Below are 24,926 nucleotides of genomic sequence, written 5' to 3' on the forward strand. Positions count from 1 at the left end.
ACCACAGCCTGGGAACCCTGGCAGCCAGGAGGTCTCCCATGGGCAGCCCCCATCTGGTCATGGCTTTCCTTGGAGCCATGCCAGGACCCGCTCATGCATCTGGGGCAGGAGTCCTGTTGCTCTGCCACAGTCAATGCCACCAGCAAGGGCAGGAGTCGATGCCACTGGCAAAGGTGAGGGTGTCCTGCTCGCAGCAGCACGGAGCAGAAGAGCAGACCTCAAGGTCTTGCCCACAGGTCCATCATGACCCTGCAGCACCCAGGACCTACGTCCCGTGACGGCTTGGCAACGCCTTTGGTACGGCTCTGGCGGCGGCAGGAGGTCTCTGGTGGTCACCACACACCCGAGGAGGTGAGGATCAAGCACTAGCAATGAGAGTGTGGAGGAGCCTTGCCGAGGGGGATCCTGCCAGGAAAGGGATCTTTTACTGCAACTAGGATTTGTGTTCTGTTGGATCATTGCACACAGCCCCCGGAGCCGGGCAGGCACCTAGAACACCAAGAACTTCCCTCCTCATCTGCATCCTGATCACCAACCCGCCTTGTGGGGGCGCTCCTTGTCACACCCAGCCCTGCAGAGCCAGGACCAGGCAGCAGCTCTGCAGAGCTGCAGGACAAAAGGGACTGTGCCAGAGTGAAGCCTCCAGGGCAATTGAAAACCTAATTAAAAAAAACAACGTTAAAAAAATCCCCAGAAGCCTAAGCCAAGGAAACAACCACCCAGGCCGCCCAAGCCACCCCACACCAGACCCAAAGAGGAGCTCCAGATCTTGGCCAGCCTAAGCTTCCTCTCCCCGTGAAAAGTTCCTCCAGGTTTATTCAACACCCAACCAGTGACTTCAAAAAGCAGTGCTGAGTCCTGCTCTGGCCAAGCCCCCTGCAGAGGTTTCTTCTGCTCCTTGCTGTGCTTTGTTGGTTTTGCTTTTGTTTCCCCCTACACTCAGCTGCTCTGGCCACCCGGACAGAGAGATTCAGAGCATCCTCTCACTCTGCCGCGCCTCGCTTGCTTTAATTCATTAATTTATTTCCCAATCAGCCTAAGTCTCCACCAGACCAGCGGCGCTACCGCACAGCTCCCGTCCTGTCCGTGCCCTGAGCCGGGGGTAAGGAGGAGAAGGGATGGAGGGAGGGCGGGGGAGATGAGTCCGGGAGGAGGAAGAGGAGGGACGAAGGGATGGGGAGGCGGGGTAGGGAAGGGAGGGAGAGGAAGCCGTCGGCAGCCCCTCACTCTCCCATGTGCGTCCTCAGGTGGTACTTGAGGGACTGCTTGTAGCGGAAGCACTTGGTGCACTCGGTGCAGGGGTAGGGCCGCTCGCCGGTGTGCGCCCGCTGGTGCTCCAGGAGGTGGTGCTTCTGGGTGAAGTTCTTGCCGCACTCGGTGCAGTGGTAGGGCCGCTCGCCCGTGTGGATCCGCTGGTGCTCCAGCAGGTGGTGCTTGCGGATGAAGCCCTTGCCGCAGACGGCGCAGGCGTGCGGGCGCTCCCGCGTGTGGATGCGGTAGTGGTTGGTGAGCTTGGACTTCTCGCTGAAGGTCTTCTCGCACTGGCTGCACTGGTAGGGCCGCTCGCCGGTGTGAGTCCGCTGGTGCCGCAGCAGGTGGGAGGGCCGGGTGAAGTTCTTGCCGCACTGCGGGCAGAGGAAGGCCATCTCGCTCTTGCCGGCGTGGATGCGCTGGTGCATGAGGAGGCTGATCTGCAGGCGGAAGCTGCGCCGGCACTCGCCGCAGGTGAAGGGCCGCTCCCCGACGTGCGTGATCTGGTGCTTGCTGAGGCTCGACTTGTGGCTGAAGCTGCTCTCGCACTCCGAGCACTTGTAGGGCTTCCCCGGGGGCGGCGGCCGCGCCGGGGGCTTGAGGCCGTGCTCGGGGCGCCGCGGGACCCCCACGCCGCGGCGGTTGTGGCTGCGCTGGTGCAGCAGGAACTGCTGCTTGTTGCGGAAGCTGAGGTCGCACTCGTGGCACTCGTAGGGCCCTTCCTTCAGGTGGTTGCGCTGGTGGATCATGAAGTTGATCTTTAGCATGAAGCTCTTCCCGCACTCGGGGCAGATGTAGGGCCTCTCCCGCGTGCGGTTCCGCTGCTGGCCGGCGCTGGGCTTCATCTCGCCGGAGTCTCGCTCGCAGGCTTGGCCCTTCCTGACGCGGGCGGCCGCCAGGCTGCGGGGCTGCGGCTTGGAGCTGCGCTGCACCTCGCGGACCAGCCCCGCGTCGTGGTGGCTGGGGAAGGCCGGCGGCTCCGTCCTGCCCGAGAACATGGCACACGGCTCCACGTCGGCGTCGTCCTCCTCCTCCTCCTCCTCCGTCTTGATCACGATCCCGTCCTCTGCGCGGGGCAACGGCAGAACAGTTAGGGTCATCGGGTGGGCAGAGTGGCCTTCGGTGCAGCCGGGGGCGCCACAGAAACATCTGCACAGGCCTCTGCACCTGCCCTGCCAGGGCACCCACAGCCCTGCACCCTGGGATGGGGCACAGCCTCTGGCAGGGAGGAGAGACCAACTGCCTCCTGGACCAACGTGTCCCCCAGACAGACAAACCGCCGCCTGGGAGGAGTAGCTGACACCCCTCAGGCTGTGCTGCCATCCAGCATGACCTGGACAGGTTGGAGAGCTGGGCAGAGAGCAACCTCCTGAAGGCCAACAAGGGCAGGGGGAGGGTCCTGCATCTGAGGAAGAACAACCCCAGGGGTCAGTGCAGGCTGGGGAAAGGCTCTGGGAGTGCTGGTGGACAGCAGCATGGCCATGAGCCAGCAGGGTGCCCGCGGGGCCCAGAAGGACAATGGACTGGAACCTCTTAAGCAAGGATGAGGGTCTTGGGGCTTTTAGTATGGAGAGGAGCAGCCTGAGGGGGATCTCATCAATGCTGAGCAATACTTCAAGGGTGGCTGTCAGGAGGCTGCCACCAGGCTTTGTTCTGTGGTGCCCAGGGGCAGCACAAGGGGCAGTGGGCACAAACTTGGGCATGAGAAGTTCCACCTGAACAGGAGGAGGAACTTCTTTAACTGAAGGCTGCTGGAGCCCTGGAGCAGGCTGCCCAGAGAGGTGGTGGAGTCTCCATCTCTGGGGAGATTCCAAACCTGCCTTCATGTGCTCCTGGGTGACCTTCTCTAGGTGCCCCTGCCTTGGCAGGGGGGTTGGACTCGATACCCCTCCCATAGAGTGTCTCTGTGACCCTCTGGGAGGTGAGCTGAGCCCTGCCCCACCAAAAGGTTTTGCAACCACAGGATGCTGCTGTGAGCAGGGACAGCAGTGCCCAGGTGAGGCCTGAGGTGGCTGAAGCATTTCAGAGCAGCTCCATCTGCTGATGCAGGGCTGGGTGACCCCACCGCTGCCCACGCCTGGCACTGCTGGAGGCACCACAGCCTGGTCCCCAGCTCTGCTCCTGGATCAAGGCACCCTGCCTGGCAACGTCCCCTCCCCTCAGCTTCCCAGCAGCCACCATGGGGAATGACCTCCCAAAGAGTGGTGGGAATGATGACCTGGCCTGGTGTGAGAGAGGTGGCCTGGTGTTTCTGTCAGTGGGAGGGAGGGAGGGATGCCTCACACGTCACTCCCAGCTGGACTTTGGGCCAGCCTAGGGACTTTTCCAGGAAGAGCAGCCAGGCTTTCCCAAGAGGCAGCTGACAGGAGCAGGATGTGCCAGAACTGCAGCTCTCTCCTTACCCATGGAGGGGTTCAGCAGGGAAAACCCACAGCCCCAGGTCCTCCTCCCCACCTCCTGGCAGTGAAGTTTCCCCTGTGTGGACCCAGAGGCTATCCCTGCTCTGGCACCTCAAACCCAGCATGGTAGGGGCTGGAAGGGACCTCTGGGGATCACCCAGCCCAAGCCCTGCCCCAGCAGGGCACCCACAGCACAGTGCCCAGGGGGGGTTGGAAGCTCTCCACACCAGCAGACTCCACAACCTCTCTGGGCAGCCTGGGACAGGCCTCCAGCACCCTCACAACAAACAACTTTCTCCTCCTGCTCAGGTGGAACCTCCTGGGCTCCAGTTTGTGCCCTCTGCCCCTTGTGCTGGCCCTGGGCACCACTGAGCAGAGTCTGGCCCCAGCCTCTTGCCCCCGCCCAGGGCTGCTCTTCTCCAGGCTCAAGAGCCTCAGGTCTCAGCCTTTCAGAGATGCTCCTGAGTCCCTCAATATCTTCCCAGCCTGCCCTGGGCTCTCCCCAGCAGTTCCCTGTCTCTCTTGAACTGGGGAGCCCAGAACTGGACCCAGGAGCCCAGCTGCAGCCTCAGTGGTGCAGAGTAACAGGGTGAAGAGAACCTCCCTCAGCTTGCTGGCCACACTCCTCTTCATGCCCTGCAGGAGACCATTTGCTTTCATGACCACAAGGGCTTATTGCTGGCTCTTGGGCCACTTGCTGTCCCCCAGCACTCCCAGGTCCTTCAGAGAGCTGCTCCCTAGCAGGTCCACCCTCACCTGTACTGCTGCAGGAGGCTGTTCCTCCCCAGGGGCAGGACCCTACATCTGCCCTTGCTGAGCTGCCCTGCACCCACCCGGAGCCAGACCTCTCCCAGCTGCAGGGGACCAAGGCCCTGCTCTGAGCAGGTCAGGTGCCCTCAGACACCACACCCTGGCACCTCCCATGCGTGCTGCCTCCTCCCCCCGGCCTGAGGCCTGAGCGCCTGCTCTGCAGGCTGCTGCAGTCAGCACCTCCCCTGCTGCTCCCTCTCCATGCGACCCCCCGCGGCCAGCCCCTCACCCGTGCAGCCGCCGTGGTGGACGATGACTCTCTGGATCTCGCTGAAGTCAGCTCCGTACTCGGAGGAGTCCCCGAGGCTGGTTCCCGGCAGCTCCCTGGGGGGCGACACGGAGCCGTAGGGGCTCTCGCAGGCTGCCTCCTCGTCCGGGCTCTGGAAGCTGCCCTCGGACTGCCCGGACATGCCGTGCAGCTCGGCGTTCTCGGGGCTGTCCTCGGGAAGCAGCTCCTCCGTTTTGATCACCACCCTTATCCCGGCTGCAGGGGAGAGAGAGCCCCACCCGCGTCAGCGCCGGCAGCCGGCCCAGGGGCTGCTCCCGCGGCCCCCATCGGCTCCCCCCGCCCGCTGCTCCCACAGAGGCTCAGCTGCTCCTGCCCTGCTCCAGCTCCTGCCCTTCAGCCACCCCTGCCACATTCCTGCCTGCTCCCCCGCTGGGAGGGGCCGCTCGGCGCTCCCCAGCACCCCACAGCCCCGGCCGCAGTGCTGGGCAGATCCCAATCTCACAGAAGGGTTTGGGTTGGAAGGGACCTTGAAGATCATTCAGTTCCAAGCCCTCTGCACAGGCAGGGACACCTCCCACCAGCCCAGGTTGCTCAAGGTCTTATGCAGCCTGGCCTTGAAGGCTTCCAGGGAGGAGACGTCCACAGCCTCCCTGAGCAACCCATTCCAGAGTCTCCCCACCCTCACTGTAAAGAATTTCTTGCTAATCTCCAGCCTGAACTCCCCTCAAGCTTAAGGTGATCCTTCCCCTTGCTGGCCTGGATTTAACTTCATCATTCTCCTGCCCAAGAGCATGGGCAGGGGCTCACAGTGATCCCACATCCCCAGCAGCAGAGCTGACACCATCTCTTCTAGGACCATCTCCTCTAGGCCACCTCATCATCTCCTCAGCTCCAGGACTCCCTGTTGCCCTGCTCTCTGCCTTGGAGAATCCTCTCAGCACCCCAGGTGCCAGTGCCCAGGATGGGCATGAGCTACCCAAGGATAAACCCAGGCACATCCACACAAGCAGAGGGGTTGAGAGGACTTTTTTGGCTGGATGGCTTCTCCCAGTGGGACTCAATTGTCTTTTCTTGCCAGGCTCCTTGAGGATCTGCTCTGGTTGCAGATGTTTCCCTTCCTGGCTAGTGCCCAACTCTCTGGGCTCCGTGTGCCCTGGTTTAGATGTTGAGCTGCACCTGGACATCACAGCTCTCATCAGCCAAACTCCTCCTGCCTGCACACCAGCCTTCTGACAGCCTCCAGGGGCACAGCCCTCAGCAGCACCTGCTCTGGTCTTGGGGTGAGCAGCTCCTCTCTGAAGGCAGCCTAGGGCCACCCTGGTGCCCTCTCACCTGCGGTGGCATCGGTGATGATCTCACTCTCCTCCAGGTCCTGCTCGTTCCTGGCCCCAGACTCCTCCCCCTGCTCGATCTGAGACAGAACACCAGGCTTGGAAATTGCGTAGTCTGGGGAGACACAGAGGGGTGCAGAGGGGGTTACTGCCCAGGGGATCCCTACAGCAGCTCCCACCTGGCCCCAGCACGGCACGTGGGGAGACACCCAGGAGCATCTGCAAAGGGGCTGCAGGCAGAACAACCCCGTGCCAGGCTCCCTGGATGGGCAGAAGGGATTGGTAAGAGGCAGGAGCTGAGGTGCCACCCCCAGAGGAGCTACCTTGCAGAGGAAACCCAAGGCCTGTGTTTTTCTGGCCAGGTTTTACAGCTTCCCAGCCAAGTATCTGGCTCTCTGAAGCCAGAAGGGTTTCACCCCTGGCCCCAGCAGAGCTGGGATTTCTCCTGCAGCTGCAGAAGGAAATACCCCAGAGGAGCACAACCAAGACACATCAGACAATCTTCCCCCTGCAAAAGCTTCCTCCAAAGGGATGTGTGGGCTGGTACCTGCTGCAGCCCAGGAGCCCTTCCCACAGCCTTGGGGAGAGTGCTGGTTTGTCACCAAGGAAGGGGCCTCAGGAGGTCTCCAGCCTACCTACCCACAGGGAGCTTCCATACAGCTGGAACAGCACCGTGCCCTGAGCTGGGAGCAAACCCAGGCACTGCCCAAGGGATGCCCATACCCAGACTAGAAACCTCCTCCTCTGGCTTAAGTCTCCTGCTAAAGTCAGACATTCAGGGCTCAAAGGGATCTCCAAGGAGGACTCAGAAGGTGCCCAAGCCTGTGGGTAGCCAAGAGCCCTGCAGAACCTGCCCTGAGCAGGGCAGGGGCACCCTGTATTTACCCATGGAGATCAGGGACTCGTAGTTGCCCTTCATCACATTCTTGTACAGCTCCTTCTGCCACTCCTCCAGCTTCTCCCACTCCTTGTTGTTGAAGTAGACGGAGACGTCGTCAAACGTCACCGGCACCTGCAGGCACAAGCAGCACAGCCTCAAGCAGCCTCCTTGCCCCTGCCTGGACACCACCAGGCCGCCCCTGCTCCACAGCCATCAGCAGGCTGGGCTTTGTATTGAGAACAACTCAGAGTCACACTATGGCAGGGGCTGGAAGGGACCTCTGGAGAGCACCCAGTCCAACCCCCTGCCAAGGCAGGGGCACCATGAGAGGGTCACCCAGGAACACAACCAGGGGGGGTTGGAATCTCTCCAGAGATGGAAACTCCACCACCTCTCTGGGCAGCCTGCTCCAGGGCTCCAGCACTCCTCCTGTTCAGGTGGAACTTCTCATGCCCAACTTTGTGCCCACTGCCCCTTGTGCTGCCCCTGGGCACCACAGAACAAAGCCTGGTGGCAGCCTCCTGACAGCCACCCTTGAAGTATTGCTCAGCATTGATGAGATCCCCCCCAGGCTGCTCCCCTCCAGGCTCAGCAGCCCCAATCCTCTCAGCCTCTCCTCCTGCCAGAGAGGCTTCAGTCCCTCAGCACCTTTGCAGCCCTGTGCTGTGCCCTCCCCAGCAGTTCCCTGTCCACCACTAGAGCTGGATCTCTACGAGATGAAAGGTCTCAGCCAAAGGGCTGGCTCCCGGTGATGACCCCAGGCTGTGATCTGCCCAAGTGACACCATCCTCTTCCTCTTGATGGCTCCCCAGAGGTGACCAGGCTTAGGACTGCCAGGAGGGAGCATGAAGGAGATAACATCGGGCACGAGGGCAGGAGCTCATCTCTATGGATGAGCTGACGCAAGAGCCCAGATTCAGTTACCCCACAGCTCCAGGGAGAGCTGCACCAGGGCCTGAAGGGCTCCAGGTTGCCCCCCAGGAGCAGACTGCAGCTCTGGAGCCAGGCAGTCATCCCTAAGGATAAATTCAGGATGCATGAGCTGGGCTGTGCTCAGCTTCTACTCCGTGACTGAACTAAGGGGGTGTGGGGCTCTGAACCCCCGTTCCAGACCCCCTCCACTCTCTGCAGTGACCTTCCCTTTGCCACAGAGCCACAGAATTGTTTGGCCTGGAGAAGCTCTCTAAGATCACTGACTCCAAGCATCAACCCAACACCGCCCTGGCCATCGAGCCGTGGCCCCAGGTGCCATGGCCCCAGGGTTCTTCAACACCTCCAGGCATGGGGACTCCACCACCCCCTGGGCAGCCTGGGCCAGGCCCTGACCACTCTTGCAGCAAAGAAATTTTCCTTCATGTGCAACTTAAACCTCCCCCGGGGCAATTTCAGGACATATCCTCTCATTCTAACACCTGATACTAGACAGAAGAGCCCAAGCCCCCCCTGGCTCCAGCCTCCTTGCAGGGAGCTGCAGGGAGCCAGAAGGTCTCCCTCAGCCTCCTCCAGGCTCAACACCCCCAGCTCCCTCAGCTGCTCCTCCCCAGCCCTGCTCTCCAGACCCTTCCCCAGCTTTGTTGCCCTTCTCTGGCCCTGCTGCAGCTCCTCAATGTCCTTGGAGTGAGTGGCCCAAAACTGAGCAGAGTTTTGTCATACAGGGTCCCATCTGCAATCTTTTAGCAAGAGGGTCGTGAAACACAAACCAGGAATGAGCACTGGGGGTGGGCTGCTCCTGGAGCTCAGCTAAACCAAGCTGGGAGCACAGGGAGCTCCTCTGCCTTCCCCCAGATGCCAGAGGTTCCCCAATCCCTGCAGCAGCAGCTCCTGCTTCCTCCTTCCTCAACCCAGGGCACCCTCACATCACTGCCCCAAGGTGGTCAGAGGAACAAGCCCCACACCTGCAGAGCTTCAACCCAGCCATGGTTAAAAAACGACACAAAAGGGTCAATGGCTGATGGGCAGCGCAGCGAGGGAGGCAGCGCAGCGAGGGAGGCAGCGCAGCGAGGGAGGCAGCGCAGCGAGGGAGGCAGCGCCGCAGCCCCTGGATGGAGCACAGAGGGACCTTCCTCCTCGGCCCATCTCAGGGGGGGACCTTCCTCCTCGGCCCATCTCAGGGGGGGATGTCCCTCCCACGACAGGCAGGTGCTGGCAGGGGCCAGCCAGGGAAGGTGTGAGGAGCACCTCCGCTGCATCCAGCTCCCGACAGCGAGCGCTCCCCCGCGCCGGGGCCATCCTTGCTCCCCCCGTGCCCGCCCCTCCCCATCCTGCCTTCCACCAGCATTTGGGGAGCGGTTTGGGCTCCGGCACCCCCACAGAACCGTTACCTTGGGGACTTCCCCCTTCCTGCCGGGGGGCAGCCGCAGGATCCAGAAGTTCCTGTTCTTGAGGAGGTTCTCCATGTTCTCCAGGCGCCGCTGCAGCAGCCCGTACTCCTGGATCAGGGTGCCCAGAGCTGCGCACTTGCTCTCCAGCTGGTTCCCCAGCTCGGCTGCCGTCTTCTCACAGTCGATCAGCTTCTTCTCTGCCATCCCCGTCCGCCCCTCCAGGTCCAGCAGGCGCGTGGAATGGGAGTCCACCTTCCTCTCCACCGCCTGCACGGCCGCCACCACCGTCAGAGACAGCTCGGCCGTCTGTGTCTCCCGCTCCGAGGTGCGCTCGGGGCCGGCCGCCTGCCGGAGGGGCGCGGGGCAGCGCGGTGGCAGCACCGGCTCCGGCGCCTGCGAGGAGAGAGGTGGGGGTCACGGCACGGGGAGCCGCCGCGGGGGGGTGGGGTTGCCGCAGTGCTCAGCGCTCCCCATGTCCCCGAGGACGTCCCGGTGTCCCTGCTAAGCTGCTTATGGCGACCGCGCAGGTCCCGCGGGCTGGGCAGGACTCGCCACGGCAGGGGGGACCCCGCACGGCGGGGACAGAGGTGACAGCGAGGGGGCGGTGGGGATGTGACATGGGACAGCCGAGCCTCGTTGCCATGGTCACGGCGAAAGGACACCCCGGGGGGCTGGCGGGCGCTGTCAGGACAAGGACGCCCCGTCGCCATGGGGACCGGGCGGTGACATGGAGGGGGGGAACGACAGGGCAGCGGGGCTGTCACGGGGGCGGCGGCGGAGCCGCTTCCCAGCCCGCTGCGCCCGGCCGCCGGGGCTGGGGGGGGGCGGAAGGACGGGCAGGCCCGGCCCCCGACGGCAGCTCAGGCGCCGCCGGCCGCGGAGGCCTGGCTCGGCCCGGCTCGGCCCGGCTCGGCCCGACCGCGCCGCGCCCCCGGGGCTGCCCGCGCCGCCGCCGGCCGTGCGCGCACCGCTGCCGGTCCGTTCCCCCGGGGGGGCGGCCGCGGCCCCGCACACTGACAGTCCCCGCCGGCCTCCCTCCCGGCCGCCCACCTCGCCACCTCCCGCCGCGGCCCCGACGGCGCGGCCCGCCCCGACGTGCGGCCCGCGGGGCTCCGGGCAGGGCCTCGCCCGGCGTGCGGAGCCCTTACCTGAGCGGGGGCCCCCTCGGCCATGGCCCTTTGTTCCCGCCCCGGGGGCCGCGGCCGGGAGGATCCAGCGCCCGCTCGCTCCTTCACCTCCGCCCGCCGCCGGGCATCGGGCTGGGCCCGGGGCGGCTCGGCGCGGCGGGGCGGCGGCAGCGGGGTGGAGGGGCGCGGCGGGGAGGCGCGGCGGGGCGGGGCAGCGGCGGCCCGGCCCGGCCCGACCGGGGAGAGCGGTCGGGGAAAGGCGCGGGGGGGGAAGCGGCGAAGGAGGGGGCGGGGGAGGAGGAGGGGCGGCGGCGACGGCGGCGTGAGACCGAGCGCGGCTCCGGGTCCCGGCTCCGCCGCTCCGCGCTGGGCGCTCCGGCCCCGCCGCTGCCCCGCCGAGCCGGCAGGGGGCGGGCGGGACGCCGCCGTCGCGCGCGGGCCGCGCCGGGGGCCGCGCCGGGCGGGGCAGAGCGGGGAGCCCTCTGCCACCGCAGCGCCCCCTGTCGCACCGACGGCATCACCACCACGCCGCCGCGCACCGTCGGGGCCCCCCCCGCCGGCACTGCCCGGCCGGCTCCGGGCCTGCCGCTGCCCCGAGGGAAAGGAGCGGGGACGCCCGTGCGGGGGGCGGCGGGATCCGGCCCGTGCGGGGGGACCGGGAGGGGAACGGACTGGGGGGAGCTGGGGAGAGGCTGGGGATGACTGGAGAGGCACTGGGGCCACTGGACAGGACGGGGGGGCTGCAGAGGGCCTGAGGTCACTGAAGGAGCTGGGGGGACCGAGGAAGGACTGTGTGCAGCTGGGAAGGAGCTGGGGGAACTGGGCAGGGATGGGGATAGCGGTGGGGGGCCTTGGAGTACCTGGGGCAGCCCCAGGGGAAAGTGGGCTTGCAGGGAGGAGCGGCGGAGGATGAGGAGGGGCCGGGGGCGGCTGGGCTGCCAGGGCTAGCGAGCGGTGCGCTGCGCCAGGCAGGGGCTGCGGGTAGCTGGGGCCGGTCCTGGGGTAACCGGGAGGACGAGGACTGCGGCTTGACGGGGGAAGGAGTGGGGGTGACCTGGGGAGGACTGAGGAGGCGCTAACGCGGGGGGAGGGCTAACTGGTGAGGCCCCGAGAGAATTGGGGGGGTGGGTGTCTGGGGCACTCCCTCGGGCGCTGCGCTAACCGAGGGAAGAGAAGGGCAACGGGAGAGGCACGGGCAGCCGGGCTGGGCGCGGGAGCAGCCGGGGGGCGGCAGGGAGTCCCTGGCAGGGAGCTGGGGAGACACTGGCAGCGCTGGGGGAGGGTACCGGGGGGTCCCGTCGGGCGCCGCCATGGCCGGGGGCGGAGCTACTGCGGGCGCCCCCTGGCGGCCCACGCTCGGGAGCAGGGCTCCCCCCTCCTTGTGTCCCCTCCGCGCCCCGCGGGCTCTGAAATGGCGGCCGGAGGGTGCGGTTGCCATAGCGACCAAGCAGACCCCCTCCCCACCACCCGGGATGAGACATCGCTGCCTCCCGGCTGGCACGGCGTCAGGACTGTCCCCTCCTGTCCCATCCTCTTTCCCCCAGTCAGCCCTGTTCTGTCTTCTGCATCCATCCCCTTTTGTCATCTGTCACCTCCCAGCCTGCCCCATCCAGGTCTTACTGTCTCGTCCAATTCTGTCTGTCCTATCCCATCCCTCCTGTCCCTTGCACCATGTCCCATCCCACCACACTGCATCCACTCTGTGCCATCCCATCCTGCCCTCTTCAACCTGTTCCATCCCCTCCCCATCTCATCCTATCCCCCTCCTGTCCTATCCTCTGTGCCCCATACCACCTACCCTGTCCCCTCCTTTCCCCTCCCACCAGGGGATGCCAGCACCGTGGGCAGCCTGAAGCACAGATTTCAGTTCCACCTTTGGTCCATCCCAAGCCAGGACCCCTTTGAAGGGTTCATCCCAAATCCATCTCAGCCCCTCTGAGCTCTGGGGGTGCTCTGGTGGTTGCATCCTAGGCAGGGCTGGGAGAGGATTGTTCCCCCTGTGCCAAGCTCCAACTGAGAATAGCCTGGGCAACGCTGGGCTGGGGGGAAACTGCTGGAAGGGCAACACTTCCCCCCTCCCCACCACCCTGTGTGTGGCATTGCCCTGGCATGGCCAGCAGCAGGGAGCAGGAGCCCTGACCTGCTCCATGGTGCAACTGAGAGAGCATCAGGAGCTTCCTCTAAGCCAGGGCTTGAGACCCATCTGCTGCAGCTGTGAGCACCATCCTGCAGAGTATGCTGGTCACCAACAGGGGAGGGGCAGAAGGTGGAAGAGGGGACACAGGGACAGCTGAGGCTGCAGAGACACCAAACCTAGGCCAGTCTGGCCCCTGCAAACAGCCCAGGGGAGAAGAGGCACTCCCCACCCTGGCAGGTCCCCACCGTGAGCTGAGGGAGTGACAGCGGAAGGTGGATGCACTGCTGGAGAAGGGAAGGATCCTCCTGAGACACCTGCTGTATGCCACCCCCCACCAGCCCCCTGTCCCCAGGGCACATCGAGACAAAACTTGGCACCATCTGGCAGGGCCAGGCCTGGCACAAAGAGTTTATTGGCAGCCCCGGTACAAAGAGCTTGGGTGCGCGCGAGCGAGGACGTGGCGATGCCAACCCAGCCTGGCTCCATGTGGTGCCTGCCCCTCCAACACACCTCAGCCTCCATGTGCCAAGGTCCCCCCAGCTCTGCCACAATGCCACAGGGCACTGCGTGGCCAGGCCACCTCATCTGTTGAGATGAGCCCACGGCACAAGCAGCTGAGCCATGCCAGGGCTCTTCTCCATGCCAGGGGGCAAGTCCATGACATCCCAGCCACACTTACTGGTGCTTCTCGTGGCATCAGCGGTGCCTCTTGTGGCACAGGGCTGTCCCAGCTCAGCCAGAGCTGAGGCTGGTGACCCCTCAGCCACTGCACAGCCTCTCATGGAGCTGCCACGCTGAGCAGCGATGTCCAAACCAAAGGCATTGAGCCACAGCAGAGAAAAAGCTTAAATACACGAACCCCGAAAGCCAGACACCGACTGCAGCATCCCCACAGCAGCCTCACCTGCTGGACACCAACCATGGTGGCCCCAGAGCAGCCTCCTTTGCTGGACACCGACTGCAGCATCCCCACAGCAGCCTCACCTGCTGGACACCAACCATGGTGGCCCCAGAGCAGCCTCCTTTGCTGGACACCGACTGCAGCATCCCCACAGCAGCCTCACCTGCTGGACACCAACCATGGTGGCCCCAGAGCAGCCCCCTTTGCTGGACACTGACCGCAGCATCCCCACAGCAGCCTCACCTGCTGGACACCAACCATGGTGGCCCCAGAGCAGCCTCCTTTGCTGGACACTGACTGCAGCATCCCCACAGCAGCCTCACCTGCTGGACACCAACCATGGTGGCCCCAGAGCAGCCTCCTTTGCTGGACACCGACTGCAGCATCCCCACAGCAGCCTCACCTGCTGGACACCAGACACAGCAGCCCCAGAGCTGCACCAAGCAGCCAGATTTTACCAGCCCTTGCTTCCTTGATGCTAACCTTGGTTCACGTGGTTGCCCAGCTGTGAGGTCACCCTGGTAAAAGCTACTAACTAGCGGGGCGGTGGCGGCGCGGCGCAGGCATCGCGGCAAGCGGGGGCCGGGGCTCACTCAGCTGAAGACGAGCTTGGGGATGGAAACAACTTCTGTATTGACAGACTTTACAAAAAGTTCTTACAAAACACCACCACGAAGCAGCAGAGCCGACGACACAGAGCGGGGGGAGGAGACAACCACGCAACAGCCACGGCGGGGACCACACCGAGCAGCGCCCGGAGCGCCCAGCCCCTATTTACAGCCAGAGGCCTGGAGGGGGCGGGGCAGTGCTCCGGAGCGTTTGAAGTGTTTCAAGATCCACTGTGAAATATAGTGCCACACGTTTGCCTTTAGTATCATCATAATTAATTATAATAATAATAACAACAGACTACTCCTAGGTTAACTAAAAACCAAACAACTCTTTACAGGGGTCATGGGAAGTCGCTGTCACTCGTCTCTGACTTACCTGAGTGTGAGACCAAACCCAGTTAGAAAACAACAAACCACCTTCAAGCCACAGGAGTCTGTCTGATAGGCCACAGGGGAAACCACAACCCAGCTGAGACCAGCGACATCCACAGAGCACAGATGTGTCCTCCTCGGGCGAGTCGCTCCCACAACAGTGCCCTTCCTGACTCCTCCAATGTCCTCAGCCCCTTTTCCTTCCTGTCCTTTCCTCCTGCACCTACTTTTTTCACCTTGCTCTTTGTCACTCTCTTCTGGGTTGTTTTTTTCCCTTCATCATGTCCCTACCCATGTCTCTGCCTCACTTCTCTTCCCTCCATCCCAGCCCCGGCCTGGCAGCGTGGTGCTGCTGCCGAGGCAGGGCGGCAGGAAAGGCCTGGCAAGGGCACCTTCCTTCCCTCCCAACGAGTGGATACAAAGCAAGCAAGAGCTGGTCACTCCTGGATATGCACAAAGACCAGGTGGGGGAACACCTGCTAAACACAGAGCCCGGAGAGCCCCTCAGGACTCTTCTCTACAGGCAAGAATCCGAACCCAGGTAGGGGCCAGCGAGGCCTCCGCTGCTCTGCGGGTCCCAGCACAAGCCCTTGGTGGGGTCCAAGAGGTGCCTTGAGCAGAGTCCGTTGGGTTCCTGTTGTTTTCTCTCAGAGGAATTCCTTGGATGCTTGGCCACAGCAGGCTTTGCAGCATGACCAACACAGATTAGCTGCGACGCCTGTCACCTCCCATCCTGCTTGCACGTGGTGGTAACCCCACCCCACCACCACCACCTCCTCCTCCTCCTCCTCCTCCTCCTGCCGCGGCGCTACTGAGGAGTTTCTTTTTTGACGCAGTAGCTGCCGGTCTGGGTGGCAGACTCCAGGCTGAGCTGCGACTCCTCCGTGGGCCGGGGGTTGCGAGAGTGAATCTTCTGGTGGCAGTTGAGGGACTCCTTGTAGCGGAAGTGCTTGCCGCAGACGGGGCACTGGTAGGGGGTCTCCCCGGTGTGCACCCGCCAGTGCTTGAGCAGGTGGTCGCGCCGGATGAAGCTCTTGCCGCACTCGGTGCACTGGTAGGGCCTCTCCCCGGTGTGGATGCGCTGGTGCCGGATGGCCTTGGAGAGGTCTCGGAAGTCCTTCCCGCAGTAGGTGCAGGTCAGCGGCCCGTCGCCCTTCCCCGTGTGCAGCTTCTGGTGCAGGATGAGGCTGACCTCCAGGCTGAAGCTCTCCTTGCACTGGGAGCAGGTGTAGGGTCTCTCCACCATGTTGTTCACCTGGTGCCTGACGAAGCCATACTTGAATTCGGAGCTCTTCTCCCCTTCGGGGCGCTTGGAGGGCTTGGAGCGGGAGGAGCCCTGGCCTTTGGGAGTCTTGGATTTGGGGCGGAAGCTTTCTCCCTGCTCCAGGGACGTGCAGGCTTCCTCGCTGGAGTGCGCTTTCTGGTGGCTGGCAAACTCCTCCTTCTCCAGGAAGCTCTGCCCACAGTCGCAGCAGATGTAGGGACCCTCCGCCGCGGCCGCCTCCTCGGGGAGGTCCTTCTTGGCCAAGTCTCTCCCGCGGCGGGAGGAGCGCCTCAGCCCGCTGCCCGCGGAGGCCCTCTGCTGCGAGCTGGGTCCGCTCGGGTTCTTGCCGCTTGGCTTTACCTCTTCCTCCGGGCCGGAGAAGACCTCTTCCCACTTTCCTGACAAGGAGCTGGGAAGCTTAAGGCTTTCAGAAGCTTCCTCGTCGCACTGCTGTGGATCTGGCAGGGCAGAGACATTTGTGTCATTTCTCTGGGACAAGAACCACCTCCTGATTTAGCACGCACGTCCTTCAGGGCAGAGCCAGCCTCTGCCTTGCCCCCTCAGGACAGAACCTGACACTATGGGCCTCCAAGTCTTGCTTTAGAGCTACCTGAGCCTCACTGGAATGGAAACAAAGCCAAAGTGTTTTAACTTGGAACCACAGAATCACTGCTGTGGGAAGAGAATCACTGAGGTTGGAAAGCACTTGAAGGTCATCGAGTCCAACCCTTAACCCAGCACTGCCAGATCGCTGCTAAACCATGGCCCTCAGCACCACACCTCCACAGCTTTGAAACCCCCACAGGGGTGGGGACTGCACCACTGCCCTGGGCAGCCTGGGCCAGGCCTGGGCAGCCCTCAAGGGGAAGAAATTCTTCCTGGTGTCCAACCTAAACTTAATCCCTGTTCTGGTCATGCTGGCCACTTCAGTGCTGACCCATGCCATGATAAAGCTCGGACAGCACAATGCTGAGACCTCTCTATACAGCTGGACAAAGACAGCAGTGGGCTCCTCAGCAGGAGGTGAGGTGGAACAGGTCTTTGAGAACATCTGGTTTAGGATAAAGGCAGAAAAGAAATACAAGGCAGGGGAATAAAACCTCTTTTCCTTCTGGACTTGTACAGAGCCTGGAACTGAACTCATGTGGTTTAAATGGCAGTAACTCAAAGCAACCTGCTCACCTCCACCTCAAGCATGACCAAGCCTGCAAGCTGGCTTCTAACTCACATGTAGTAGGGACCTCCGGGACCTCCTCTTCGTCAGAGCCCTCGTGGCTTTCCAGCGGAGTCTCCTCATGTTTGCACCATGAGCTGTCATCAGGACCAGGAAAGGAAAACTCTGTGCACAAGGGAAAGAAGGACAGAATGTCAGGCTCACAGGAACAGCTGCTCTACAGAGGATTGCAGGACTGGTGGTCACATCAAGTATGAGACAACCAGCACAGCAAAGTCAGTCTGGTGCCCAAGGACAGAGATGGCAAAACTCAGCAGCAGAGGCAAGTGGGAGGGTGCAGCCACGTCTCCGCCTCCCACCTCCCCTGTGAGCACAGGCTGAGCGCTGGGGCTGTTCAGCCTGGAGGAGAGAAGGCTCCAGAGGGACCTCAGAGCAGCCTTTTGACAAAGGCTTGTAGTGATAGGACAAAGGGCAACAGAGTGAAGCTTGAGGAGGGGAGACTTAGACTGGAGATTAGGAAAAAATTCTTCCTAGGGAGGCTGTGGCTGCCCAGGGAGGCTGTGGCTGCCCCAGGGAGGCTGTGGCTGCCCCAGGGGGGCTGTGGCTGCCCAGGGAGGCTGTGGCTGCCCCAGGGGGGCTGTGGCTGCCCAGGGAGGCTGTGGCTGCCCCAGGGAGGCTGTGGCTGCCCCGGGGAGGCTGTGGCTGCCCTGGGAGGCTGTGGCTGCCCGGGGAGGTTGTGGCTGCCCGGGGAGGCTGTGGCTGCCCAGGGAGGCTGTGGCTGCCCTGGGAGGCTGTGGCTGCCCGGGGAGGCTGTGGCTGCCCCGGGGAGGCTGTGGCTGCCCGGGGAGGCTGTGGCTGCCCTGGGAGGTTGTGGCTGCCCTGGGAGGTTGTGGCTGCCCAGGGAGGCTGTGGCTGCCCAGGGAGGTTGTGGCTGCCCAGGGAGGCTGTGGCTGCCCCCTGCCTGGAGGTGTTGAAGGCCAGGCTGGAAGAGGTCTTGAGCAACCTGGGCTGGTGGGAGGTGTCCCCACCCATGTCAAGGGTGTTGGAAGTGAATGATCTTCAAGACCCCTTCCCACCCATGCTGTGAATCTATGAATCCCAGTGCCCACCAGTGCTGGGGTCTGTGGGGCTTTCTCCTCCCTCGGAGTCATCTGGATCCTCCACATTGGGATCCTCTCCTTGCTCGATCCTCGTCAGGAGGTCAGGCTTCGAAATGGCAGCATCTGCACAGCAAAATGAAGATCAGGACATAGGCTTTGTCCTCGCCAGAAAGAGACAGAGGCTCTCACACCTTGGCCCACCAACCTTCCTTCACTGCTGGGGACGCCAGGTAACGGAAAGAGAGGCTTAGGAAGATGCTCTCACATCTGCAGTGCTCACCTGGTCTGGGCCCTGGGGACATGAGCGGACTGCAGGAGCACACTCTGCTCAGGTGAGGAGCACCTCCCAGCCTGCAGCGTGAGGAGGAGAATAAGAAAATGCATCTGTGCTTACCTCCAGGCTTCCTTTCTTCTCCTCTCTGCTAAGCGCCGCGGATCCATTACAATGGGGACTTCAGCTCGGGGACCGCACCAGAGCTGTCAGCCAGCGGCAGCAGGGGAAGTGCCCTCCCCATGCGGTTCCCTCCAGCCAGGACCGCTCCATCCGACTCGCCCGAGTCACCGGCTGCTTGCGGATTTGGGTGGGGGAAAGGGGACAATCACAACCTCTCCTCAGGGTGGAGAGAGCAAAACTTCCTTTCCAAACAAGTGTGAGTCTCTGGGTGTTCGTTCCCACCGCTGCTCTGGTGGATCCGGCTGCCTTAAAACGAGGGCCAAGCCCCTACAGCTCCTCACTCAAAGGAAACCTTCAGATGAAGCACAGATACATTTTTCTAAGCTCCAGGCTCAGATCCACAGATCTCCTTCATCAGGGGGACTGTCCCCTTCCTGCACCTCTAGGGCAGGACACAGGTGTTTGAAGAGAACGGGGAGACAGTGTTTGACCTTCACCTTTATCCCTGGCATGCAGGGACTGAAGAAGTCTGTTTAAAACAAAGGGGAACAGGGGATAAAAGAAGCCCCAAAGGCTTGGATCGCCCAGAACTGGGCACACCAGCAGCTTCAGCAGCTGGGGAGGTGATGCCAGCCTAGCAGGAACCACATCTGTGCTTCCACTCATTGCCTGTGGCCGTGCTGCCAAGGCCAGGCCACGCCTCAGGACACAGGCAGGTGCTGATGATGGCAGCGTGCCCCCTGGGGGACTCCCCGCAGCCAGGAGCAGGAAGAGTGAGCAGAACTTGTTTGTTTAACCATGAACGTGCTGCCCTCAGCCACCGGAGGGGAAAGAGGAACCTGCCCTGGCCAGCTCATTAGGAGCAGATTTCACAGCAGCTTGTGCAAGAGATGATCCCTGGAAGGCCAGGAAGAGCCTCGAGTTGCTGACAAAGCCTCTCTCCTCCTTTACCAAAAGCTCTGCAGCTGGGGGTCTGACACCCCCCAGAGAGAGCTGGAAAGAACCTCAGAGGCAGGGCACAGCTCTGCCGCCCTGCACGGCAAGCGGGCTGGCACAGCCCCCTCGCTGCATCTCTGGACCTTGTACTTTCTGTGTGTGTGTGACCAAAAAACCTTCCCTCTCCCCACCTTTCCTTTGCTGGAGGGTTCTCTGGCTTCCCCTCCTCCTCAGGACCCAGGTGCTCACTTGGCTCCTACCGCCCATAGGAAACGTCAGGAGAGGCGGTGCCCGCAGCGCCGCTCGGCACATCCGTCCGGCGCTGCCCCACGCTGGCGAGGACCCAGCCAACAGCTGGTGAAAGCTGGCACAAGGGCACTGCCAGGCACCACCCACCCTCCCCAGCCCTGCCAGGCGACAGCAGTGCTTCCGTCCCCCAGGCCCCGGGGAACCTGGCGCGTCAGAAGGCTCTCGGGAGCAAACCCCAGCTCAGCTTTACCCATGGAGACGACGGCCTCGTAGTTGCCTTTCATGATGTGTCGGTACAGCTCCTTCTGCCACTCGTTCAGGCTCTTCCACTCCTCCTCGGAGAAGTTGAAAGAAGCATCGTTGAAGGCCACAGGGACCTGCAGAGAGAAGCATCCTAGGCTCAGGCGCTTTGTCTCTTGAAGGAAGGAGGCAGGGATGTTTTCTCATTCAAACTGCTCTAGTCTGTCCCACACACCTGGCTCAGGTGGCTTCACCCCAGCCCACAAGGGACACAACAAGGGACACAAGGGGGTTTTCCCTCCCTGCTCAACTTCCTCATAGAATCATATTGTTTCATTTGAAAAAGACCTCTAAGAGCATCCAGTCCAACATCAACCCAGCACCGCCATGGCCAAACCATGGCCCCAGGTGCCATGGCCACAGGTTTCTTGAAGGCCTCCAGGGACGGTGACTCCACCACCTCCCTGGGCAGCCTCTTCCACTCCCTAACTGTGCTTTCAGCAAAGAAATTTTTCCTCATGTCCAACCTAAACCTCCCTTGGCATGACTTCAGGCCATTTCCTCTCATTCTATAACCTGATACCTGGGAGAAGAGACTGACCACCGCCTCAATCCAAGCTCCCTTCAGGGAGTTGGAGAGAGCTGCAGGCTCCTTTGTGCAATATCCAACACAAGACTCTTTTCCCACCTCCCTTTTGACACGAGTCTGCTGCCACTTGCCTCTGAGCAAGGGATGGCACCAAACCCACCAGGCACACTAGGCTGAGCCATGCAGGTCTGCAGAACTCAAAACCAGCTCAAGCCACACGAAGGAGCTGGTGATGCCAGAGAGGTAATTTTGGAGCGTAAGCAGCAATGTGTGACTTACACAAAGCAACTCGTGCTGGTGCTGCTTGAGCAGCACCAAAGACAGCGCTGCAGGGAAGCTGTGTCCTGCTCAGCACTGCAGATGCCCTGCAGCAGGGCTGTGAGCACAGGGGAAGGCGAAGCACCCGAGCAGAGAACCGGTACCTTGGGGACTTCCCCCTTCACCCCGGGGGGCAGCCGCAGGATCCAGAAGTTCCTGTTCTTGAGGAGGTTCTCCATGTTCTCCAGGCGCCGCTGCAGCTGCCCGTACTCCTGGATCAGGGTGCCCAGAGCTGTCCACTTGCTCTCCAGCTGGTTCCCGAACTCCACTGCTGTCTTCTCGCAGCCGATCAGCTTGGATTCCGCCATCCTCATCCTCCCCTCCAGGTTCATCAGCTGGGCAGACTGGATGTTCACCTTCCTGTCCACAGCCTGGATCTCGGTGACCAGCGTCAGGGAGATCTCGGCGGCCGGCAGCTCGGCCTCCCCGGTGGGGCTTTGCTCGGGGGTGGCCAGAGGCTGCTCCAGGGCCAGCTCCTGGGATTCCATGTCCCACTCCAGCTCCTGCGGGACACAGACAGGCTCGTGGGCTCCACCGCCCCAGCGAGGAGCGGCCGGGCGGCCGCGGCGTGAAGGGGCCACTGTAGGGGCCGGGCTGGGCCCGCAGCGGCGCCGAAAGCCCTCAGGCCCAGCTGCCGCCGGCGGAACGGGAGACGGGGCCAGGCCGGGGGGCGGCGGCCGGCGGCGGGAGGAGACGGGGCGGTGGCAGCGCTTACCTGAGCGGGGGCCCAGTCGGCCATGGCCCAGCGGGGCGCGGCGGGCGGCGGCGAGGGCGGCGGCGACGGCGGCGGGACGGAGCGGGCGGCGGCGGAGCGGGCCCGGCGCCTTCTCAGCAGCGGCGGGGCAGAGCGGCCATGCCGAGAGCGCGGGGCACGCTGGGAACGGAGGCGGCAACGGGCACCGTACCGCGACGCCTAGCGGCGGGAGGACCGCGCAAGGCCCTGGATGAATGGCGCCGGCCCCCGCCACCTCCGCAGCCAGCGGCCCCACGCTGATTGGGCGGAGGAGCGGCCAATCCAGTCGGCGCCGCTGAGGGCTCACCAATAGGCGGGTAGAGCGGAGGGCGGGGGCTGGGCACAACGCGCGCGCTCCCGCTGCCAGGAGCGGCGCCGCGCGGGGCGGGGGCGGGGGTCGTGCTCGTGCTCGTGCTGGGGTTGTACCGAGGCCGAAGAGACCTCACCGAGCCCGGCGGGACACCAGCGCGGGGGAGGGGCCAGGGCCCGGCCCAGCTACTCCATCGGCACCGGAGCCCGGCGGAGCGCGGCGGCACCGGAGCCTACCAGGGCGCGGCGGCTCCGGTTCCCCTGCTCCACAGGCGGCCGCACAGGCAGCGGCGCCGCCCCGTTCCCCTTCCCGCCAGCCGTGCGCCGTCATCCCGGTGCGGCGCATCGCTGAGCCCCCGCCGTCCATCCCGCAGGGCGGGCCTCGCCGTTAGCTGCCGCCGCGTCTCCCCGAGGAGTGGGCCGGTGGCGGTGCCATGAAGGAGGACATCGAGCGTCCCGTCGCCCTGGGTGAGGCACCCGGGTCCTGCCCGGTCCCAGCTGCCGGCCACGGCCTAGCCGCGAGTGAGGCCACGGGCACGGTGGTGTGGACACCGGCACAGCTGGTGGCGGGGCGGCAGCGGGGTGTCGGTGGGACCGCGCCGGCTGCCCGTGCTCGCCGCCGCGGGGGCTGCCAAGGCTGGCCTGGCCTGTCGCGATCCGCGACTGTGGCGGCATCACCGGCTGGCCCTCTTGTCTCCGTGACAGGTTACGCAGTCACCAAACCCGACATCCTGGCCGAGGTGGAGCGAGGGGAGGAGGTGGCGGCGGCGGGGCTCTACGTGGAGCACCGGAGCCCCGGGCCACTTGCAGCACCCACCGGCCTTGCCCAGGGTGAGTGGGATGGGACACGGGGCACCGCATGGGGGCCGGGGGATAGACCAAACACTGCTGAACTGCTGGGCTTGGTCCTGCGGGTTCCCGGTGAGGGGGCTGCGCCGCAACACCTTCCTGTCTCTGCAGGGGACTGGCTGGGGAAGGAGGTGAAGAGCGAGGAGGGGGTGTCCCCACCGCCCGGCTCCCCCCCGTCCTGCCACACCGGCCCCGGCGACATCCTCATCCCGCTGGGGGAACAGGGCTGCAGCTACTGTAGTGTCGTCGAGCCGGAGCCAAATCCCGGGGCCAGTAACAGTGGCTTCGCCACCGAGTGCAGCCGCGGGGTCGGGCATAAGCCGGACCTGGTGCGGCACCGTTTGGCACAGGGCGGGGATGGCAGCTACGACTGTGGCCGGTGTGGGAGAGGCTTCTGCGAGCCGATGGGGCCGGGGGCCATGGGCAGCCCCATGTGCCGCTCATCCCCGTGCGCCGGCCGCGCCGTGGGCACGGCCGAGGGGGGTACGGCAGCGCCGCGGAAGGAGAGGAAGGAGCTGTCCCTGACGGAGAAGGTGCGGGTGCTGGAGATGCTGGAGGGCCCCAAAGTGTCGCAGAGCGAGCTGGCCAAGCGCTTCGGGGTGTCGCAGCCCCAGATCTGCCGCATCATCAAGAACAAGGAGCGGATCCTGAGCGAGTGGCACCGCAACGGGGACCCGGAGCGCAAACGCAAGCGGGAGGGGAAGGACGCGGCCCTGGAAGCTGCCCTGCTGCGCTGGGTGCAGGGCGCCCGCGCCGCCGACCTGCCCATCAGCGGCTCGGTTCTCCAGCTCAAGGCCAAACACCTTGCCGAGGCGCTGGGCCGTCCCAGCCTGGAGCCCAGCGGCAGCTGGCTGGCTCGCTTCGAGACGCACCACAGCTTCGCCTTCAAGAAGCCGCCTTCGGAGAGGGGGGACGCGGAGCAGCCCACGGCCGAGCAGTGGGCTGGCACGGTGCTTCCCGGCCTCCTCCGCAGCTATGCCCCCTCTGAGATCTACGCCTGCGGGCAGACGGGCGTCCTGCTCCTGGCCAGCTCCCCCAGCAGGGCTGAGAGCGCCAGCGACCGGCTGATGCTTCTGCTCTGCGCCAACGCCAGCGGCTCGGAGAAGATCCCGTTGTGGGTGGTGGGGGAGAGCCCCCGGCCCCGCTGCCTGCGTGGAATCAACCTGGAGCAGATGCCCTGGAGCTACCGCGGCAGCAGCATGGCCGACGTGACCGCCCCGCTCTTCACTGAGTGGCTTCGGGACTTCAACGAGGGGATGCGGCGCCAGGGGAGGAGCGTGCTGCTCCTCCTCACCAAGCACGAGGCACACCCCTACCTCCAGCTCTCCAACGTCAGGATAGTCTTTGTCCCGCCAGCCACGGCCCTGGCCCAGCCCATGGACCGTGGCATCACGAGCGACTTCAAGGGCCACTACCGGCGCCGGTTGCTGAGGTGGCAGCTGGCAGAGCGCGGCACCGGGCAGCCGACCCTCCTGGATGTCCTGCACATGCTGGCACAAGCCTGGGGCGACGTGCGCCCGGCGCTCATCGCCAGCTGCTTCCGTGCCGCTGGCTTCAGCCTCAACGCCGGCCCCGAGGCCCAGGCACCCAGCCTGCCCGGCGCGGAGCACCGCGGGCCGATGGACCGGGAGCTGGAGCGCGATGGGGAGCCCGGGGAGGGGGCTGACGGGGAGGCGGAGGGCGAGGACACAGGAGAGCTGGCGGTGCAGCCCTGCCCCTCAGAGAGGGAGGTGTGGGGCAGCCTGGCGACGCTGCGGCGCTACCTGGAGTTCCGAGCCACTTCACCGGACGTCTTCCAGACCTTCTACGAGCTGGAGGACGTGCTGCACGTGGTGTCAGCCAGCGCGGTGCAAGCCCTCAGCGGGGACAGCGCTGCCAAGGAGTGAGAGGAGCAGCCGAGTGCAGGGCCAGACCTGCTTCTGCTGGTGACAGCGACCGGTGCCCGGCAGGGCTGTCACCAGGCTGGCCTGGCCATCGCCTCCAGCAGCAGGGCCAGCTGAGTTGTGCTGTGGGGTTTGCTGTGGGTCTGCATGTGAGCAGCCTGGCAGGGAGCACTGCGAAGCCACTGTGCTCTGGATGGCACCCACTGGGGCAGTGACAATGCTGGTGGCACGAACCTGCTTCCAAACCTTCTTCTCCCACAGGGTGGCTTCAACAACCAACAGGAGCTGTGGTGGAGCTGCCCCTGGCTGGGTATTTGCTCTGAGTGGTGTGGGTTTGTTTGCTGGGGGGAACAGGGAGTGGTTGCTGGGGTGTCCCATTGCTGGGTACCGTGGCTCCTGGCCGCAAGGATTCGGGGGTGCCGGGTGCCACCGGCTGCTGTCACCATGTGGTGCCCAGCGGTTTGCAACAGACATTAAAAAGGCCACATTCAGCACAGCACATCATGGGTGGTGGTTGGA

At 64.0% G+C, this 24,926-nt stretch overlaps 2 protein-coding genes across 2 annotated transcripts in view; one reads left to right on the forward strand and one right to left on the reverse strand.

Annotated features, from left to right (window-relative positions):
* Window positions 1-1,110: 1,110 nt before the first annotated feature.
* LOC137445005 (uncharacterized) overlaps window positions 1,111-24,926 on the reverse strand; it is a 38,378-nt gene continuing 14,562 nt past the window's right edge. Inside the window, exons 17-32 of the mRNA XM_068146408.1 lie at window positions 23,290-24,186; window positions 22,893-23,171; window positions 22,234-22,369; window positions 21,913-22,187; window positions 20,738-21,668; window positions 19,737-19,863; window positions 17,917-18,030; window positions 16,862-16,972; window positions 15,182-16,091; window positions 11,511-11,754; window positions 10,370-10,936; window positions 9,222-9,614; window positions 6,906-7,032; window positions 6,022-6,135; window positions 4,690-4,944; window positions 1,111-2,317 (exon numbers count right to left, since the gene is read on the reverse strand). Of these exons, the coding sequence (XP_068002509.1) occupies window positions 1,224-2,317; window positions 4,690-4,944; window positions 6,022-6,135; window positions 6,906-7,032; window positions 9,222-9,614; window positions 10,370-10,936; window positions 11,511-11,754; window positions 15,182-16,091; window positions 16,862-16,972; window positions 17,917-18,030; window positions 19,737-19,863; window positions 20,738-21,668; window positions 21,913-22,187; window positions 22,234-22,369; window positions 22,893-23,171; window positions 23,290-24,186 (6,574 nt within the window). The 3' untranslated portion in view covers window positions 1,111-1,223. The remainder of the gene's footprint in view (window positions 2,318-4,689; window positions 4,945-6,021; window positions 6,136-6,905; window positions 7,033-9,221; window positions 9,615-10,369; window positions 10,937-11,510; window positions 11,755-15,181; window positions 16,092-16,861; window positions 16,973-17,916; window positions 18,031-19,736; window positions 19,864-20,737; window positions 21,669-21,912; window positions 22,188-22,233; window positions 22,370-22,892; window positions 23,172-23,289; window positions 24,187-24,926) is intronic.
* On the forward strand, window positions 21,788-24,904 carry LOC137444784 (tigger transposable element-derived protein 3-like). The gene is made up of 3 exons (XM_068145765.1): window positions 21,788-22,143; window positions 22,381-22,506; window positions 22,636-24,904. Exons 1-3 carry the CDS (start codon window positions 22,110-22,112, stop codon window positions 24,408-24,410), a joined length of 1,935 nt encoding a protein of 644 aa, XP_068001866.1. The 5' UTR covers window positions 21,788-22,109; the 3' UTR covers window positions 24,411-24,904.

This window comes from Melanerpes formicivorus, unplaced genomic scaffold (assembly GCF_026170545.1).
Source record: "Melanerpes formicivorus ecotype bairdi unplaced genomic scaffold, bMelFor1.0.p_v2 SCAF_13, whole genome shotgun sequence".
In the NCBI taxonomy this organism is placed as follows: domain Eukaryota; kingdom Metazoa; phylum Chordata; class Aves; order Piciformes; family Picidae; genus Melanerpes; species Melanerpes formicivorus.

What these genes read in the sequence shown, in the direction of transcription:
- LOC137444784 (XM_068145765.1), top strand. Translation starts at nt 22,110, where the DNA reads ATGAAGGAGGACATCGAGCGTCCCGTCGCCCTGG. An exon ending in CGAGCGTCCCGTCGCCCTGG is followed by an intron (nt 22,144 to 22,380) that starts GTGAGGCACCCG and finishes TCTCCGTGACAG; the next exon opens with GTTACGCAGTCACCAAACCC. An exon ending in ACCCACCGGCCTTGCCCAGG is followed by an intron (nt 22,507 to 22,635) that starts GTGAGTGGGATG and finishes CTGTCTCTGCAG; the next exon opens with GGGACTGGCTGGGGAAGGAG.